Source organism: Meleagris gallopavo, chromosome 5 (assembly GCF_905368555.1).
Source record: "Meleagris gallopavo chromosome 5, MGAL_WU_HG_1.1, whole genome shotgun sequence".
Taxonomy (NCBI): domain Eukaryota; kingdom Metazoa; phylum Chordata; class Aves; order Galliformes; family Phasianidae; genus Meleagris; species Meleagris gallopavo.
Window position 1 is genome coordinate 6,891,335 of NC_139408.1, and position 14,042 is coordinate 6,905,376.

Sequence of the window (14,042 nt, forward strand, 5' to 3'; positions counted from 1 at the left end):
CAACATGATACAGAGGAGAAAGGCGCTACCGAATGTTAAATAGTTGATTACAGACAAGAGCCTGGCAAGCAAATAAACAGAATGCAGTGGAAAATCTTTCTTAAGTCCTCCATCATAGCTTCCGAAAAGAGATCTACCTGATGTCACATTATCAGTGAACATTAGCTTATGTTGTTAATTCAGTTTACTCAGTGAAAGTTCATCCAATTCAATAGGTTTGGGCTTCTCGTGCCTAAATTAGTCTCCAGTTCTTTTCCCAGTTACTAGGCATAACATTCTGAAAAATATTTATTTTATACAACTAAAAGTAGATCTCTGATCAAAACTGGGAGAGACTGGATCAAACAGAAAAGGTGAAATGAATTTGAAAATTAATCGGAAAACAAAATCAAACAAATCCTTCTAAGTGAAAACTTCACATAACTGAGTAGTTGTATGCAACTATTAAGTGTATTACAATTTAAAAGTTACATGCATTTAACAAAATATCTTGAAGGAACACGAAGCAAGGAAGTGCACTGCATAGCAAGTTGATCAGGCAATGCTCATTCTTCCTGCAGAGGACATACAGTAGCTACCAAGTTGTCTTGTTCTAGCTTAGGCAATTTGTTCAAAATTAGCTCAAGAGCTATCTGAAAGCCTGTTTGAAAACACCTTGCATGGGAGTGATAACATGCATTTTGAAGGACACACTGCTGCCCTTTATATCATGTAAATAACTTGCAAGATTTCTATCCTGTAAACTGCAAAATCTCACCTTCCACAGACTCTGCAGATTCTCATACACCGTCACTCCAGACAAGAATCTCATTAACTGCTCCCCCTTTCCAGTTCAAGACTGAATCTTCAAGCTGGAATGAGCACTGTCCTAGGAGAGTACATTAAGTTTGTCATCAGGTACCACTCACTTAAGTCACATACAATTAACTTCTGCTATCTGATTTATCTGCTTGAACAGTAAGCATAATATATAATGCATCACATGACAATGTGGCTGTATTGACACTGCAATGTCACGTTCCTGTTAAACTTAGAACAAATTCTGACAGTACTAAGCTTTCTCCCATCATTTAACTATTTCATTTTCACACCCTACAGTATGACTGCTTTTGAGAAATCCTTACTTATTTTAAGCATGTGCCTTATGATGCTGAATCACATTGAGAAAATACCTATATATAATGAAGGAAATCATGCCTGCTCACTTCAGACTGTTGAATGTCATCCAAGTTAAATGTCTAAACCGTAACTATTTATGTCTCCAGTTTTGAAATCACAAAACAAGGAACAGTTGAGATGCACAGTTTCACATGGATAAAATTTTTCAGGTACATGAAACTGTCTTGAATCTGAATTAAGACAGACATGATCCTTAAAGCTAGCAGTGGCTAAGCATTAAATAATTTGCACTGAAATGAACTAGTAAAACAGATGTTTCTTGACAAACACATGAACATCATAACTAATTTTTGACCCTTCTAGGATCTACAATACAGATAAGATCATCCCCTATGTCCTCTTCTATGTCTTAACATACGAGGTAGAAACAACTTAAGATTTATTCCTCTCTTCTGTGCATGGTGAATTTTAATCAAGGAGCAGTTTTAATTTCTTCTTTCCTCAAAGAATGATTTGTAAAGTTGATAATGTTTCAATAATAAAAGGCCATGCTTTTTTTCCCTCCCCCCACTTGTCCATACAGAAACAAGAGGTCTGGCTTCTACCTGAGGGTATTAGTTTTTCCTAAGTTAGAATAACTAGAGAATTACCACCCAGAAATAAATAATTCAATTAGAATGAAATAAAAGGCTTCTGATAATAAATATTACCCTTGCAGTTAATGGATTTAACTGATGTAAGAACAAACACACACTCTAAAAGCCATTCAAAGCCATCATTATCCCATATTCCAGAGGAGCCAACTGCATAATTAGTAGTTATCTATCAGTGAGTCATATTTGTTAAAGCCTTTAACGTACAGTCACCTCCAGACAGAAAGGTGGACAAAGTTATCTGAAGAAGCCCAGGAGGTTAAAAAAAGCAACTTAGGTAATGCACGAAGTTCATTTCCTAATGCTACCTTCCCCTGACCAACCAGCAAATCAAGATGCTGCAACAGCTATGATTGCTTGGAATTCCTTGAAATATTAATCCACGTGCTACAGCTACTGCAAAATCCAAAGTGCCCTTTTAAGCTATGTGAAAAAGCAGCCATTTAAATAAACACAACTGATATTACAAATAAAAAAGCTAAGAGAAAGCTATCTAAAGTTCAAAAGGAAGTTTCTATGACCAAACACCATGCGTTTTGATATCAGCTCACCAAAGTTTAAGTTGACATTTGTTTCTGTGTTTTTTACTGTTGTTGTTTTGTTTTGTTTTTTTTAGTAAAAATCAAGTATGTCACTAACTTGATTTTCAAAGACTCATAAGGGAAAAAACATGTTCGTGAGTATAAAAACTGAATTCACACTATTCAGTTATTTTCCACAAATTACAATAAAAACATGCAGAAATACAACAAACACTTAGAGGGCAAAAATACAATCAACACAACACTTTTAAGCGATTTGTTTATTTTTTGGTTTACAAACAAAGGCACCCAATATTTCTGTTTGTCTTATAAAAGCTCACAGATTTAGCATTTGTTTCTAAACATCTGTTCCTACAGCAGAAAAACATTACAGGAAAATATAATTTTTCCTGGTCCCAAATTTAAATACCTGTAACTGTTAAGTGATCTTCTTATTTAACCAATTGGAATACCTCCTGTCATTTGCTATTCAGTACAGTGAATCCAGCTTCCCGTATCAAAACAAAGTTCCAGTCTATTTCTGACCAACATTTATTACGTGCAAACACTGAAGAATTGCAATAGAACAGGATCCTGATACGGAAAGAAAACAGTACATTCAACTAGAATTTCACAGACTGACCACAGGAAGCAACATAAGTAATGTAATAAATGTGACATTAAATCTATCATCAATTAAATAGGATGACTGATGAGTTTAAGATACCTACAGTCAACAGATAACCGTGGACTCCAAAGAGAAAAAAAATCTGAGTTTCTAAACTGTTAAATGTTTAAAGAGTAGAGGTGAAGTATCCTTTTCTCCAGTTATATATTCAAAAGAGTAGATTCCTAAGCAGCTATGAACCAGAAATAATCAATTCATTGGCTTCATAGTTTGCATTATTAACAAATCAATATTAAAAGTATCACATGTAGTAATGACTATGAAGAACAAATTTTAAGTGAGTTGTTGCACAGAAATTATTTCTGGACTATGATGTACTTGACTTTTTTGCAAACTTCAGTCGCATGCCAACATGAGATGAGGACGACATTGGATTGTAGGCACCTCTGAAAAAAGTCTACAGTGCAGGAACGCTTAAGCATACTTTCAGGTCTAGTAAGATACTTGGAGAGGTAACTAAAATTTTAATACACCTAATGCATTTGTTAAAGTGTAACATCTTCAGTCACAGAAGCCATAATTTATTTTCAGCCAGTCAGAGGTCTCTCACACAAGGTGTGGTCCTAGACCATTTAGGCCTTTCATTCATCACAATGGTGTGTGTGTGTGTGTGTGTGTGTGTGTGTGTGTGTGTGTGTGTGTGTGTGTGTAAAAGGAATTACAGCTTACAGCTTAACTACTTACTACAGAATACTTGCTTCAACAAGGAAGCCATTGTCTTTTCAAAATGAGATATACACCTGCATGAAAGGTGTTCACCTTAAAGTAAGGAGTTTCCACAAGAATAGCAAAATAAGTTCTTTATATACTTAATTCAAATAGGACAACTACCAAGGGCAAATAGAATTTAGCTCTTGTGTAATTAAGTCATTATTTGTTTTTTTCTAGCAGATTCAAAGAACATATTAACATACAGTATAAACTGATTTTAATGAAAAACACTGGGCAAGTGTGCTGGTCAATGCATCAATAAGAGGAAAACTACAGAGTTCTCAAGTAGAGTTTATGTAACGAAAATTTCAAGGGAACTTTATTTATTGCCTTAAACAGGAATTCAGTCTTTGCTTACAACTTGCTATTCTGATGAGTTTTACCTACCAGAATGAAATAAACGCAGAAAAGAACTTCATATTTAAACCTAATAATTTAAACTAAATCTAAAAGAACTGTTAAGATATTCCCATTCTGAAGCATGATGCATCTTGCTCTGCTTGCCCAGCAAAACAAAGGTTTTATTGGGGCAGAAATGAGAAAGTGTGCTTAGGCAATGGTGTTATGCACGCATGGAACTTTTCATAGCTTACAGATTTCAAGAATTATTCATTCATGAAGCACTCACTAACACCATGCAAAAATTTATGAACAGGTATATCTCAACAAAATCCTACAGTTTGTCCAACTACAGTTATCAGTACTATGAATAACTATCAAGCATAATAAACTCCTTTCAAATACATTTACGTTTTGGAGTCAAAACTGTAACAATCAAGTGCTGGTTCTGTGTTACCAACAGGGAAAAAAAAGGGACGGTCAATGATCACTTTTCCCCCCCTCAGGGCTATATTCCTTTTATCTATTCAATGATAAGATCAATTCTGCTTTCAGAAAAGCAAATTGGTCATGCTGACATAAACTCAAGTAGGATGGGGTCAATTTTGAGCACGAAACTGAATCACACCTAAAACCAGACCACAAAAAAGGCCTTTCTGTAACAAAGAGAGGGAGCTTTCTCTTAAAGACGAGCAGTCATCATTACAATCTTACTTTGAGAAGACAAGAAGTGGCAAAAATAGTTTTTCCAGGAGATCCACCAGCATTTATGCACTGCGGCAATTGTAAAACCCTTTGCAATTTAGCAGGATTTCAAATAAATAGGTCTACAATAAACTAGCAAATCTTATATCAATATTCACCTTTCTCAATGTGGAATAAAAATAAAATTATGTTAAGGCAGATTTCAATCAAAAATGTCCCAGACTGCACAGTTATGTTGGTCAGTGGACTAAAGTGTTCTGCTCAGGTTAAAAAGTTAAATACTTGCCTAAAGTCAATTCAGCCTGGCACTTGAACATTTTCTTTGTTTTCAGGAAGATATATAACTAACTTTACATATACCATACTATGTATTTTGCACTCCAATTTAAAATAAAATTATGCTTTTACAAAATGTGAGATGATTACATGTAACAGACTTTGTGTAGTTAGACCGCTATATGCATAGATGCCCTAATGTTAAATTCTTGTTCTTCAATATCTCATAGTACTGGAGGCTCTGAAGTAGGAGAGGAACTTGTAGCACAGACTAACCACAAAGTACCAGATATTTCTTGCCATCTGTGATCTTGCAATAAAGATCCGCCAAATCAGGATCACAAGAATTGTATTGAATCCATAGCGTATATTCCTTAACCTAAGAAGGAAAAAAAGAGAAAAATGTAAGAGCCAAGATAGAGCAGCCTACAGGGAAAGAAAACCAAACAATTTAATTTATCTACTCATCTCAAGATACATTATTACAGTCATATTAAGTCAGTGTCTGAAGTAAGCTAGTAAGTTGAGGACCAAGCAGACTTTTTCCACGGTTTACTATTCAAAGAGAAACACATGAAAATTAAAGGTCAGTTGTGTAGTTAAATAAATTTAAATAAATATACATCTGCTTCATAGTTGATGAATAAAACCTCCTAGAGTCAAGGTCACACATACTAACTTACATAAGAGTGGCTGCTATAAATCCAAAACCAGGCTATTTAACACTATCATTTTCACTCCTCTGTGTATTTAAAACTGAGTAAGTAGAAACATGAGAAAATTTCTCATGAAATACAGTCCATAATGTCCACTGCAACATTCTTCCTTCTCAGGTAAGGACACTTAAAAATTAGGGAAACACAATATTTAGGGCATATTGCATATTTAGGGCAATTGGGAATTTTTGCTATTGTTTCACATGTAAATATAGAAGCTCCTATAATAAACCAGAATTTGCACAAATTTCTTAGAAAAATGAGTGACCTCTTTGATTCAGTAGACCATGCCAATTTGTATTTTTAAGGCAACCCTAAGAAAATCCTCACTTACACAGCTGTACAGGCATACTAGATCTTATTATGCCCAGGCCTTACTCTACATAGCTTAATTAAGCAAATACAGTCCGTTTCCACATTACATAAATTAAAAAAAGACCACTTCTATATTTAAGGAACTATTCTGCTCAGTTTCCTAGAGAAGCCAGTTTCCCTAGGTTGCTGTATCTTGTCAGTGTTGAAAAACAGATTTCTCAACTTCAGACTAGCTAGAGTTTAGTGCTAAATGGTAACAAAAAAGAAAATACAATACCTTGGACTAAAGATATGCTAGAGTCTAACCCTCATGAAACATAATCCTTTTATAAACAGAACTGAGATGATCAGATGGCATTCCAAGATATTTACTCATGTTATTTTAGCCTCTGTGTAAAGAATAACTCCAGCACATTTCTGAATGGCATTTAAGTCCAAAATTCCCATAAGCTGCAAGTGTGACATTCACACTTATACTGAACTAAAATGACTATTTATCAAAACCAGATTAGCGCACTGCTATGCCACATGTGGCTTTTACAGCCATCTCTTAGGATAACACAGGCAAGTTTGGCCAAAATTCTCAACATTGAAATCATTCATGTCAATTTCTTCAGAAGACCATCTAGAAGAAAAAAGTCTGTCTATGCCAATAAAGATTTGAATAGTAACAATGCACTCTAAGTGGAGGAGTTAACACACAAATAAGAGGCTAAGAGAAACCATCTTGAAGGAACACCAAAGTTTCGTGCATTGGAGTGGAGTCCATACATGCTTTTTTGTCTGTTTCCAGAGAAATGTTTCCAAAGTAAACAATGATTGTTGTATTAAACCTCTGTGATTGCACAAGCCATTCTGATCTTGTTTAACTGTCTACTTTTTTGGAAGGCCTAAGCCTTCCAAAATGGATCCTTATTAAAAATCAGAAGTCTAGATTACATAGTATACACTAGGAACTATAGCCAAATCCCAGACATACTGAAATTACTAGTAGTGAGAACAATACAAGAGCAACAAATGAAGGAAGAAAACTATAGACTACTTCAGACAACTAAAGTAGGACAGAACTAACCTGCCAGACCTAAACAGGAGCTATAACAGCTAAGTCATAAAACTGAAAAGCAAAACTTGATGTGGACAGGAGAAACACAGGAAAACAGAATAAAATCATAAAAATTAATACTTACTTATTTAAGTGTTTCCTAGCAGCAGGGAGACCAGACATTTCTTCATTCAACACATATTTCTTTGTTCCCATGCAGTAGTTTTCCATGTATTCTGCCCAATGTAGTTGTCGAACATCAAAATTAAAAGTCTGCATAAAACAAAAGCTTTCACTGTTAATTGCCTTAAAAAAAAAATAAAAATGCCATTTTTGATAAAAATTTAAAGAACAAACAGAGATGATCACAGGGCTGGAGCACTTCCCCTACAAAGACAGGCTGAGGGAGCTGAGCTTGCTCAGCCTGGAAAAGAGAAGGCTGCTGAATCCCATTCTGAATTCATATAGAATCCCATTCTGTAACTATTTTCTATTATGATGTTTCTTTTTCAGCCAGGAAATAATTCTTATATGCTGTAGAAGAACACTGTTTCATGTCTGTTCACTGATAAATGCAGTTTTTAAACTGTTTTTGAAGTTGTACAGCTGTGTTTTACAAAGAAACACATGAATATCATCTTCAGAAGTTATTGTGGAACATTCACAACTCAAGTTTCTCAATAGTATCTATGTCCTCATCTCAAAAGATTCCACAATAGCCAAGTAATTTCTAATAAAGACAATAAGCTCACAGATTCTGAACCAAAATATTCAAAACACTGCTCCATAAGAACCTGCCTAATAGGCCTGTTTTGTGAAATTGTAAACTAACATGACTGCTTGCTTATAGCTTCTGGAAGTTCTACAGCCTTCCCTGACAATCCCCTCCAGTTCATAAGCTCATGCTATATGCACTCACTATAATGAATTTCTTTAACATACTGAAAGATCAGAAAGATTTCAAGCAGCGAGAAGAGCTAAGAAATCTCATACATAACTACTGTCAATACTGTATTGACTACGATTTGAAAAACATAACACATGGCAAAGTTACACCAAACAGGCCAAGTCAGAAATCAACTACAGCTTACGCTATAAAAACATAGTTAGAGACCCAGTGGAACTATGTATGCACTGTTACTCAGCATAAAAAACTCTACCTTGACAAAACTAACCTTCAAAATCCAGACGGGGAGAAGGGCTAGACAGTAGGAACAGTAAGACAGCTCTTATGAGAAATTTCATTCACTGCTCAACAACAGTTTTTTTCTTCCTTAACCATCTTTTCTGTGTCCCTTCTGCTAGTACATTTAGCTCCCTGCATGGAGCAATTTCAGTCACACGACAAATGAAAGGATTTAAATACACAGCTGTCTTGCTGATGTATGAAAGATGTATGTAGTTGTTGTTACTGGTTTGAAAACTACAAAACAAAGAAGTCCAACAAAACCTACCTTCTATTTCTCAGAAAAAGAGAGAGTGCTAATAAAACAAAGCCTTGTTTTATTCATGGTGTATTTAAGCTTAACAGCTCAGTCACTTGGTTGATAAATAGAGCAAGACCTGATCACAAGATCAAGCCGCCCTAAAAATCTTTTCTATCATGCCTTCTGCCACAGGTCCTGCCCTTTGTAGTCTCGCATGACATTGTTGATTCAGCTTATAAGACAAACATATAGACAACCTAGTACATCTAAAAAGATGTGGCAGGAATCTCCAGAATCGATTTAGTACCATGTTCCGTTCTGCATTACAGTAAGAGGTATTTCCAATTTATTTCATCTTAAACCAGTAAATTTGCATTTCAGTTTCCCCATTCACATCACACAGCTACTTGCCTTTTTGTCTTCAGGGCTTAGTTGATTCATTAGCATAGTCATATTTTCAGTATTCCAGATCCAAGAATTGCTTGTAAAGTATTCTAAGAATACCATTGCCTTGTGCAGACGTGTTATTGTTTTCATCATCCTACAGTCCAAGGAATGGAATGTACAGGTTACAGCAATAAACATGAGTTCAAACAAGAAAAACAAACCAGAAGATAATTATTATCTTTCATTACCCTCTAACTCCATTCCCCTACATTAAAGTCTTATTATATTGAAGTATCTAAAAAAACAAACAAACAGACAACAACAAAAAAACCCATAATATAACACTTAATGCTTTTCACTTCAGCATAAATTAACAATTAACTTGATGAAAGTCACAGTGCAGAGCACGTGCCATGTAACAAGGGAGAAAGCTTCCCTAGTCCTCTGGCACACTATGAAAGTCTTGAACAAAACTGGTTTATTATGGTCAATACAAGATCAATGATTAGAATAATCAGAAATTCAGCTTTTCCCCTTAACCTCTACAGCTTCCACAGCAAAGGGACAGACCACAGCAGATCCTGCTACTTAGGCAATCAGTTCCAAGTTACTTCAAAATACACAGAAATACCTTCCATTATGCTTTATAATGCAGACTACAATTCTGCAAGAATATAACTCAGAGTACAGAGAAACGATATTATAAGGATCAATTTGGGCAAGTTTTCCTTTAATCAGAGTATATGAAGTAAACTCAAAATGTGAGCTATTTAGTCTCACATGAAAGAATTTTCCTGCTGTAAATGCAGGAACTTTGTAAGCATTACAGTGCTAGAGATGGTCACTTAATTTCAGTAAGTAGTTAGTACTCATATATCCAAATGCTATTACATTTTTGCTTTGGGGACTTGAGGTATTTCCATCTGACAGAACTGCTTCCATATAGCAGGACACACTGTTCATTTTAAGCAAATATAAAAGTGGTGTATGGAAAAAGCTAAGAAAGCAGAACCACCCAGCAATAACAGGAAATGGTTTTCTGAAGCTAAGCTTTGTTCAAAAGAATTCACAGCAGCAATAAAAGTCACCTCTTTTTCTCTGAAAGTTGCCTAGGTGCATTCATACTTATAGGACAGACACAGCATATTCTCAAAGTTATCTGACCAACATATTTTGCATTGCATGACTAACATTAACAGCTAGTATCTCACTTCTAAGTGGATATTAATACTGCCTCTTTTTTTTTATGTTAATGGACTAATAAAAATGATGGAGATGACTGAAAAAGCAGAGCATACCTGATGTACAAAAAGCATAAACACTTTTCCAATATAATCTGTGTTCCTGCAAAATGCTAAATAGTGTAACTGAAAATTTGAGTAGATAAATGTAAATTTGAAGTTTGGTGCAGGCCAAACATTGTTTTTAATCTCTTTTAAGACATAAAATGTTATTCTAGCTGCTTATGTGTATGTTATAATGCATAGCAAAGCTAATTAGAAAAATAAAAATACGTACAGCTAAAGAAGAGTCTTTTACCTCATCTTCAGACTTGCTCTCTCTCACATTGAATTTAGTGACTGACCATAGAATCAGCTGATGATTCACGTCATCAGTGGAAAACTGTTCCTTTTTTTTGTAGGGTTAGTTTCTTGTTACACAAGCCAAAATAAATGTCTCTATATTCTCTGAGTTGCTAGATCTCACAAGAGGGAAGTGGCGGGACCTTGCAGCTAAGGGATGGCAGAAGATCAGCCTCCTCAGCAACAGCTTGTTAACTCGCACTAAATCAACAAGAAACTACTTAAATAAAAAAAAAAAAAAAGAACCTCTTACATTCAAACATGTCAGTAACATAATTTAGTGGATGCCTGAATAGTTCTAGCAGACTAGACCTTTTGGTAAAGGTATTTTAAAACTTGAACAGCACCATATTTCTCCCGCAAATAGGAATATACAGATAACTGAAAGAAGAATATGTAAAATATTTAATGGAACTTTTAGCCTGAGGTTTCAAAAATACAGTTCGTAAGTTGTTCCGCTGATACGAATTAACTACAATTCTTTGATATCAAAAAATATAACCAGTCAGTGCAACAAACACTGTATCACACCTTCTTAACAAACTGAAGACACAAAAACCAGATCTGCCAATAACATGGAACTGAATTCTAAGTGCAGTCAGCAAGTCAGTATAGCAACACATAAGGCATTCACTATACAAGCTAGAGTTTTGCCTCCAGCCAGTCTTTAATGTCCTTTGAACAAGATACATACAAAATACAACTGGTTTAGAAATCACATGATAAGAATTAAAAGACAGAAGCAACACTTACACAAATCAAGCATTTACAATTCCAGGAGGCATGTTTCTACACCAGAATATAAAAAGTAGCCTTGCTTAAGGCTTCAACTGCATTTTGAACAAGTCTTAAATACAACCTACTGACTCAAGCCTAAAAAATTCTGAAATCAGATACAGATTGATTCTTCAATAGATGTATGTGCTGTCAATATTCAAAGCTCAGCATAAGGTATTAGAGACGAAAAAATTAAGGTTTCTCTGAGCTACACTAAGCAAGTTTTCCCATTTGTCAAATGAAACAAGTTTTCATTTATCTTTAAGTTTTGAAGTTTAAGACTAACAGGAATTCTTACATTTCTAGCAGTTCTCATTCCTGAAAGTGCACAATTTTTCTTCGAAGTCTTCTCAAGAGGCAGTGACTATATCAAGTGTAGTTTATGTTAAGCTTAATAAGCTTTAATTAAAATTCTCTTTACACCTCCCCACATTCATCAGCTCCACTTTCGCTTCAGCCTTGTAAGTAGTAATAGAAAATGAACTGCTGGAAAAAATCCCTCAATTACCACTTCAATATTGGTGTTCTTCTAGACTAACTGGAAGGATCTTCAAGTGTCTATTTTCAAGTGCTTAAATATTTCAAACATATTGAGCTTTTTTTTCATAATAAGGTTCTGCTGTGATAAGCGCTATGCAATGTTACAAAATTAGAAGCATCAACTACACCTTATATTGAAGTTTATTAGACAACAAATAAGCTGTGCTATGCAACTAAGTACACATAGCAAACTGCTGACAATGCTATGGAACTTGGACAGTGAAGACTGTTACCACTATTTATATAACTACACAATACTAAAAAAAAGTATTCAGTCGTCAAAAAGATTAAATCCTCACTATGCCATTCAATCCTTATTGTAGTTTTAACACCTACAGAATTTAGAAGGAACATTACATACATTTTTTCTTTATTTTTCTCAACTATTATTAATACAGAACTGTTAAATACCAGAATGTTTAACTGGAAGCAAAAGCAATTAAAAAAATCTCCTTTCTCACTAAAAACTTTAATTGCTTCTACAAATACTGCATACAAGATGAATTTCATATCACAAAAAGACTTCAAAAAGCCAAGTCTTCAAAAAACCTCATAAAACAATCCTTCTGTTTGTTGGTTATTTTTGGAATTTTTAATTATTATTAGCATAATCTGTTAGTTGCAAGTGGTCATAGGTCTGATCTAGTTCTACCTAACTGTCTCTTATTCAGAGACAGTCAAATATCCTGACAGTATGGCAATAGTGCAGTTTAACCTACATGCTGATTTCGTTATTTATTTTTTTCTACATCATATGCAACAAACATCTCAGAAGTATATATAGACAGAGAGAGGGTACGCTATGGACCACGTGAAGTCAAGTTGGTTATTCAGATTTGCTTGTGCCAATTTTATCACCTTTTTACTACACCAGTCAAATCATTCATGCTAAATCATGGTGGATAAAGGTTGTATTTGAGACTAAGCTAGCCCTTCCTCACCCCGCATTATAAAAAGTATTACTTCTTCAAAAGCATTATAACAAATTCAACAATCTCCAATTGCGTTTCCAAGGCTTAAGAGCTTTCCTAGTGCATGTCACCTGGTAATTAGAATCAGAGGTCAATGAGACACAACGACCACAGTAGCAGAAGTACACTACTTTACCAGTGTTCTCTCCAACGTGCCAGTTAAAACAGGTTTCAAAATACTCACAGCCAAGAAATTAGAAAGAAAGCTGGACAAGAATAGAGATCTGGCTCCATTATGTCTGTTATTCAATAATGCAAGAAGCCCATTAGGACTTAAAACCGCATGTCTCCTTTGCATCTAAATAAGTTTCCTTACACTGCTCCTAAAACAGGCTCTCATTTTAAAAAAAGCTTTAAAAACAAAAAAAGAAACACTATATCATTTATATATATATTCCTTTAAATGTACTGGGTATCAAAGTTAAAAGCTTTTTCTCTAAGCAACTAGATTAAACATTACAGCCTTTTTTTTTTTTCCAAGTTGAACTTTTTTTTTTTTCCTCCAACAAATTGGGGATCTTGTGCACAGTAGGAAGCCTGCCCACCTACAAATATAGTAAACCAACTACTAGAACTCACTAATACTTCACAGGCAGGAAGATAAACTTTTAACATCACCAGCTATACTAGAACTGATTAGAGTTCTAAAATGTGTGCTTGGTGTCCAAGTAAGAAGTCCAGGAGGAACAAAAAACAAGACTCAATATTTCCAACATTACAAATGTAAAAGTGATCTAAACAATGTGTTAATATTTATTGCCTTGAATCTGAGTTATTATCCCACTGGTTAAACACTGACAACATTCTAGCAGTATTCTTTCCTGCTCATGAGACTACAGGTTGGTTTTTCTAGCAGTTATTTTTAGCAAGTGATGAAATCTTCATATCTTTTGGGGAATCTATACAAATTACTCAAAAATATTGATATTATTGAAAAATCAAAACAGCTGAACACTCATGCTGAAAGCCTCTGTTTGATCTGTAGAGTTTAAATATCTTTTTCGACACAGGGAGCTTACTACACAGACACAGCTTCCCATCACTACTGCTGCTGTATTACACCATTGAGTAGGCTTGGAACAAGACAATCCAGATCAGTTTAGAAGTTTTCTCTTACAAACCACTTACATGGCTTCCTTTTATTGATCCAATGCCAAACCTGTAATATGATTTTTCTGCTAAGACAGACCTAGACTACAAACAATGAAAGAATACTCATTTGTCTTAATACACTATCACCACAGTGGAGATTTTAGAGTCTGAAGACGAATA

The 14,042-nt window shown here is 34.7% G+C and overlaps 1 protein-coding gene across 9 annotated transcripts in view; it reads right to left on the reverse strand.

Annotated features, from left to right (window-relative positions):
* Positions 1-757: 757 nt before the first annotated feature.
* The window catches only part of FAR1 (fatty acyl-CoA reductase 1), a 34,726-nt gene continuing 21,441 nt past the window's right edge, over positions 758-14,042 (reverse strand). For 4 of the 9 annotated variants that reach the window (XM_085224059.1, XM_085224053.1, XM_085224052.1 and 1 more), the window contains 4 exons: positions 8,924-9,053; positions 7,231-7,358; positions 5,299-5,391; positions 2,560-2,887 (listed from right to left, as the gene is read on the reverse strand). In XM_085224059.1, coding sequence (XP_085080185.1) covers positions 2,773-2,887; positions 5,299-5,391; positions 7,231-7,358; positions 8,924-9,053 — 466 coding nt within the window. In that variant the 3' untranslated portion in view covers positions 2,560-2,772. Of the gene's footprint in view, positions 869-2,559; positions 2,888-3,572; positions 5,392-7,230; positions 7,359-8,923; positions 9,054-14,042 lie in introns of those variants that run through there. The other 5 variants (XM_085224055.1, XM_085224054.1, XM_085224058.1 and 2 more) reach the window with 4 other exon arrangements.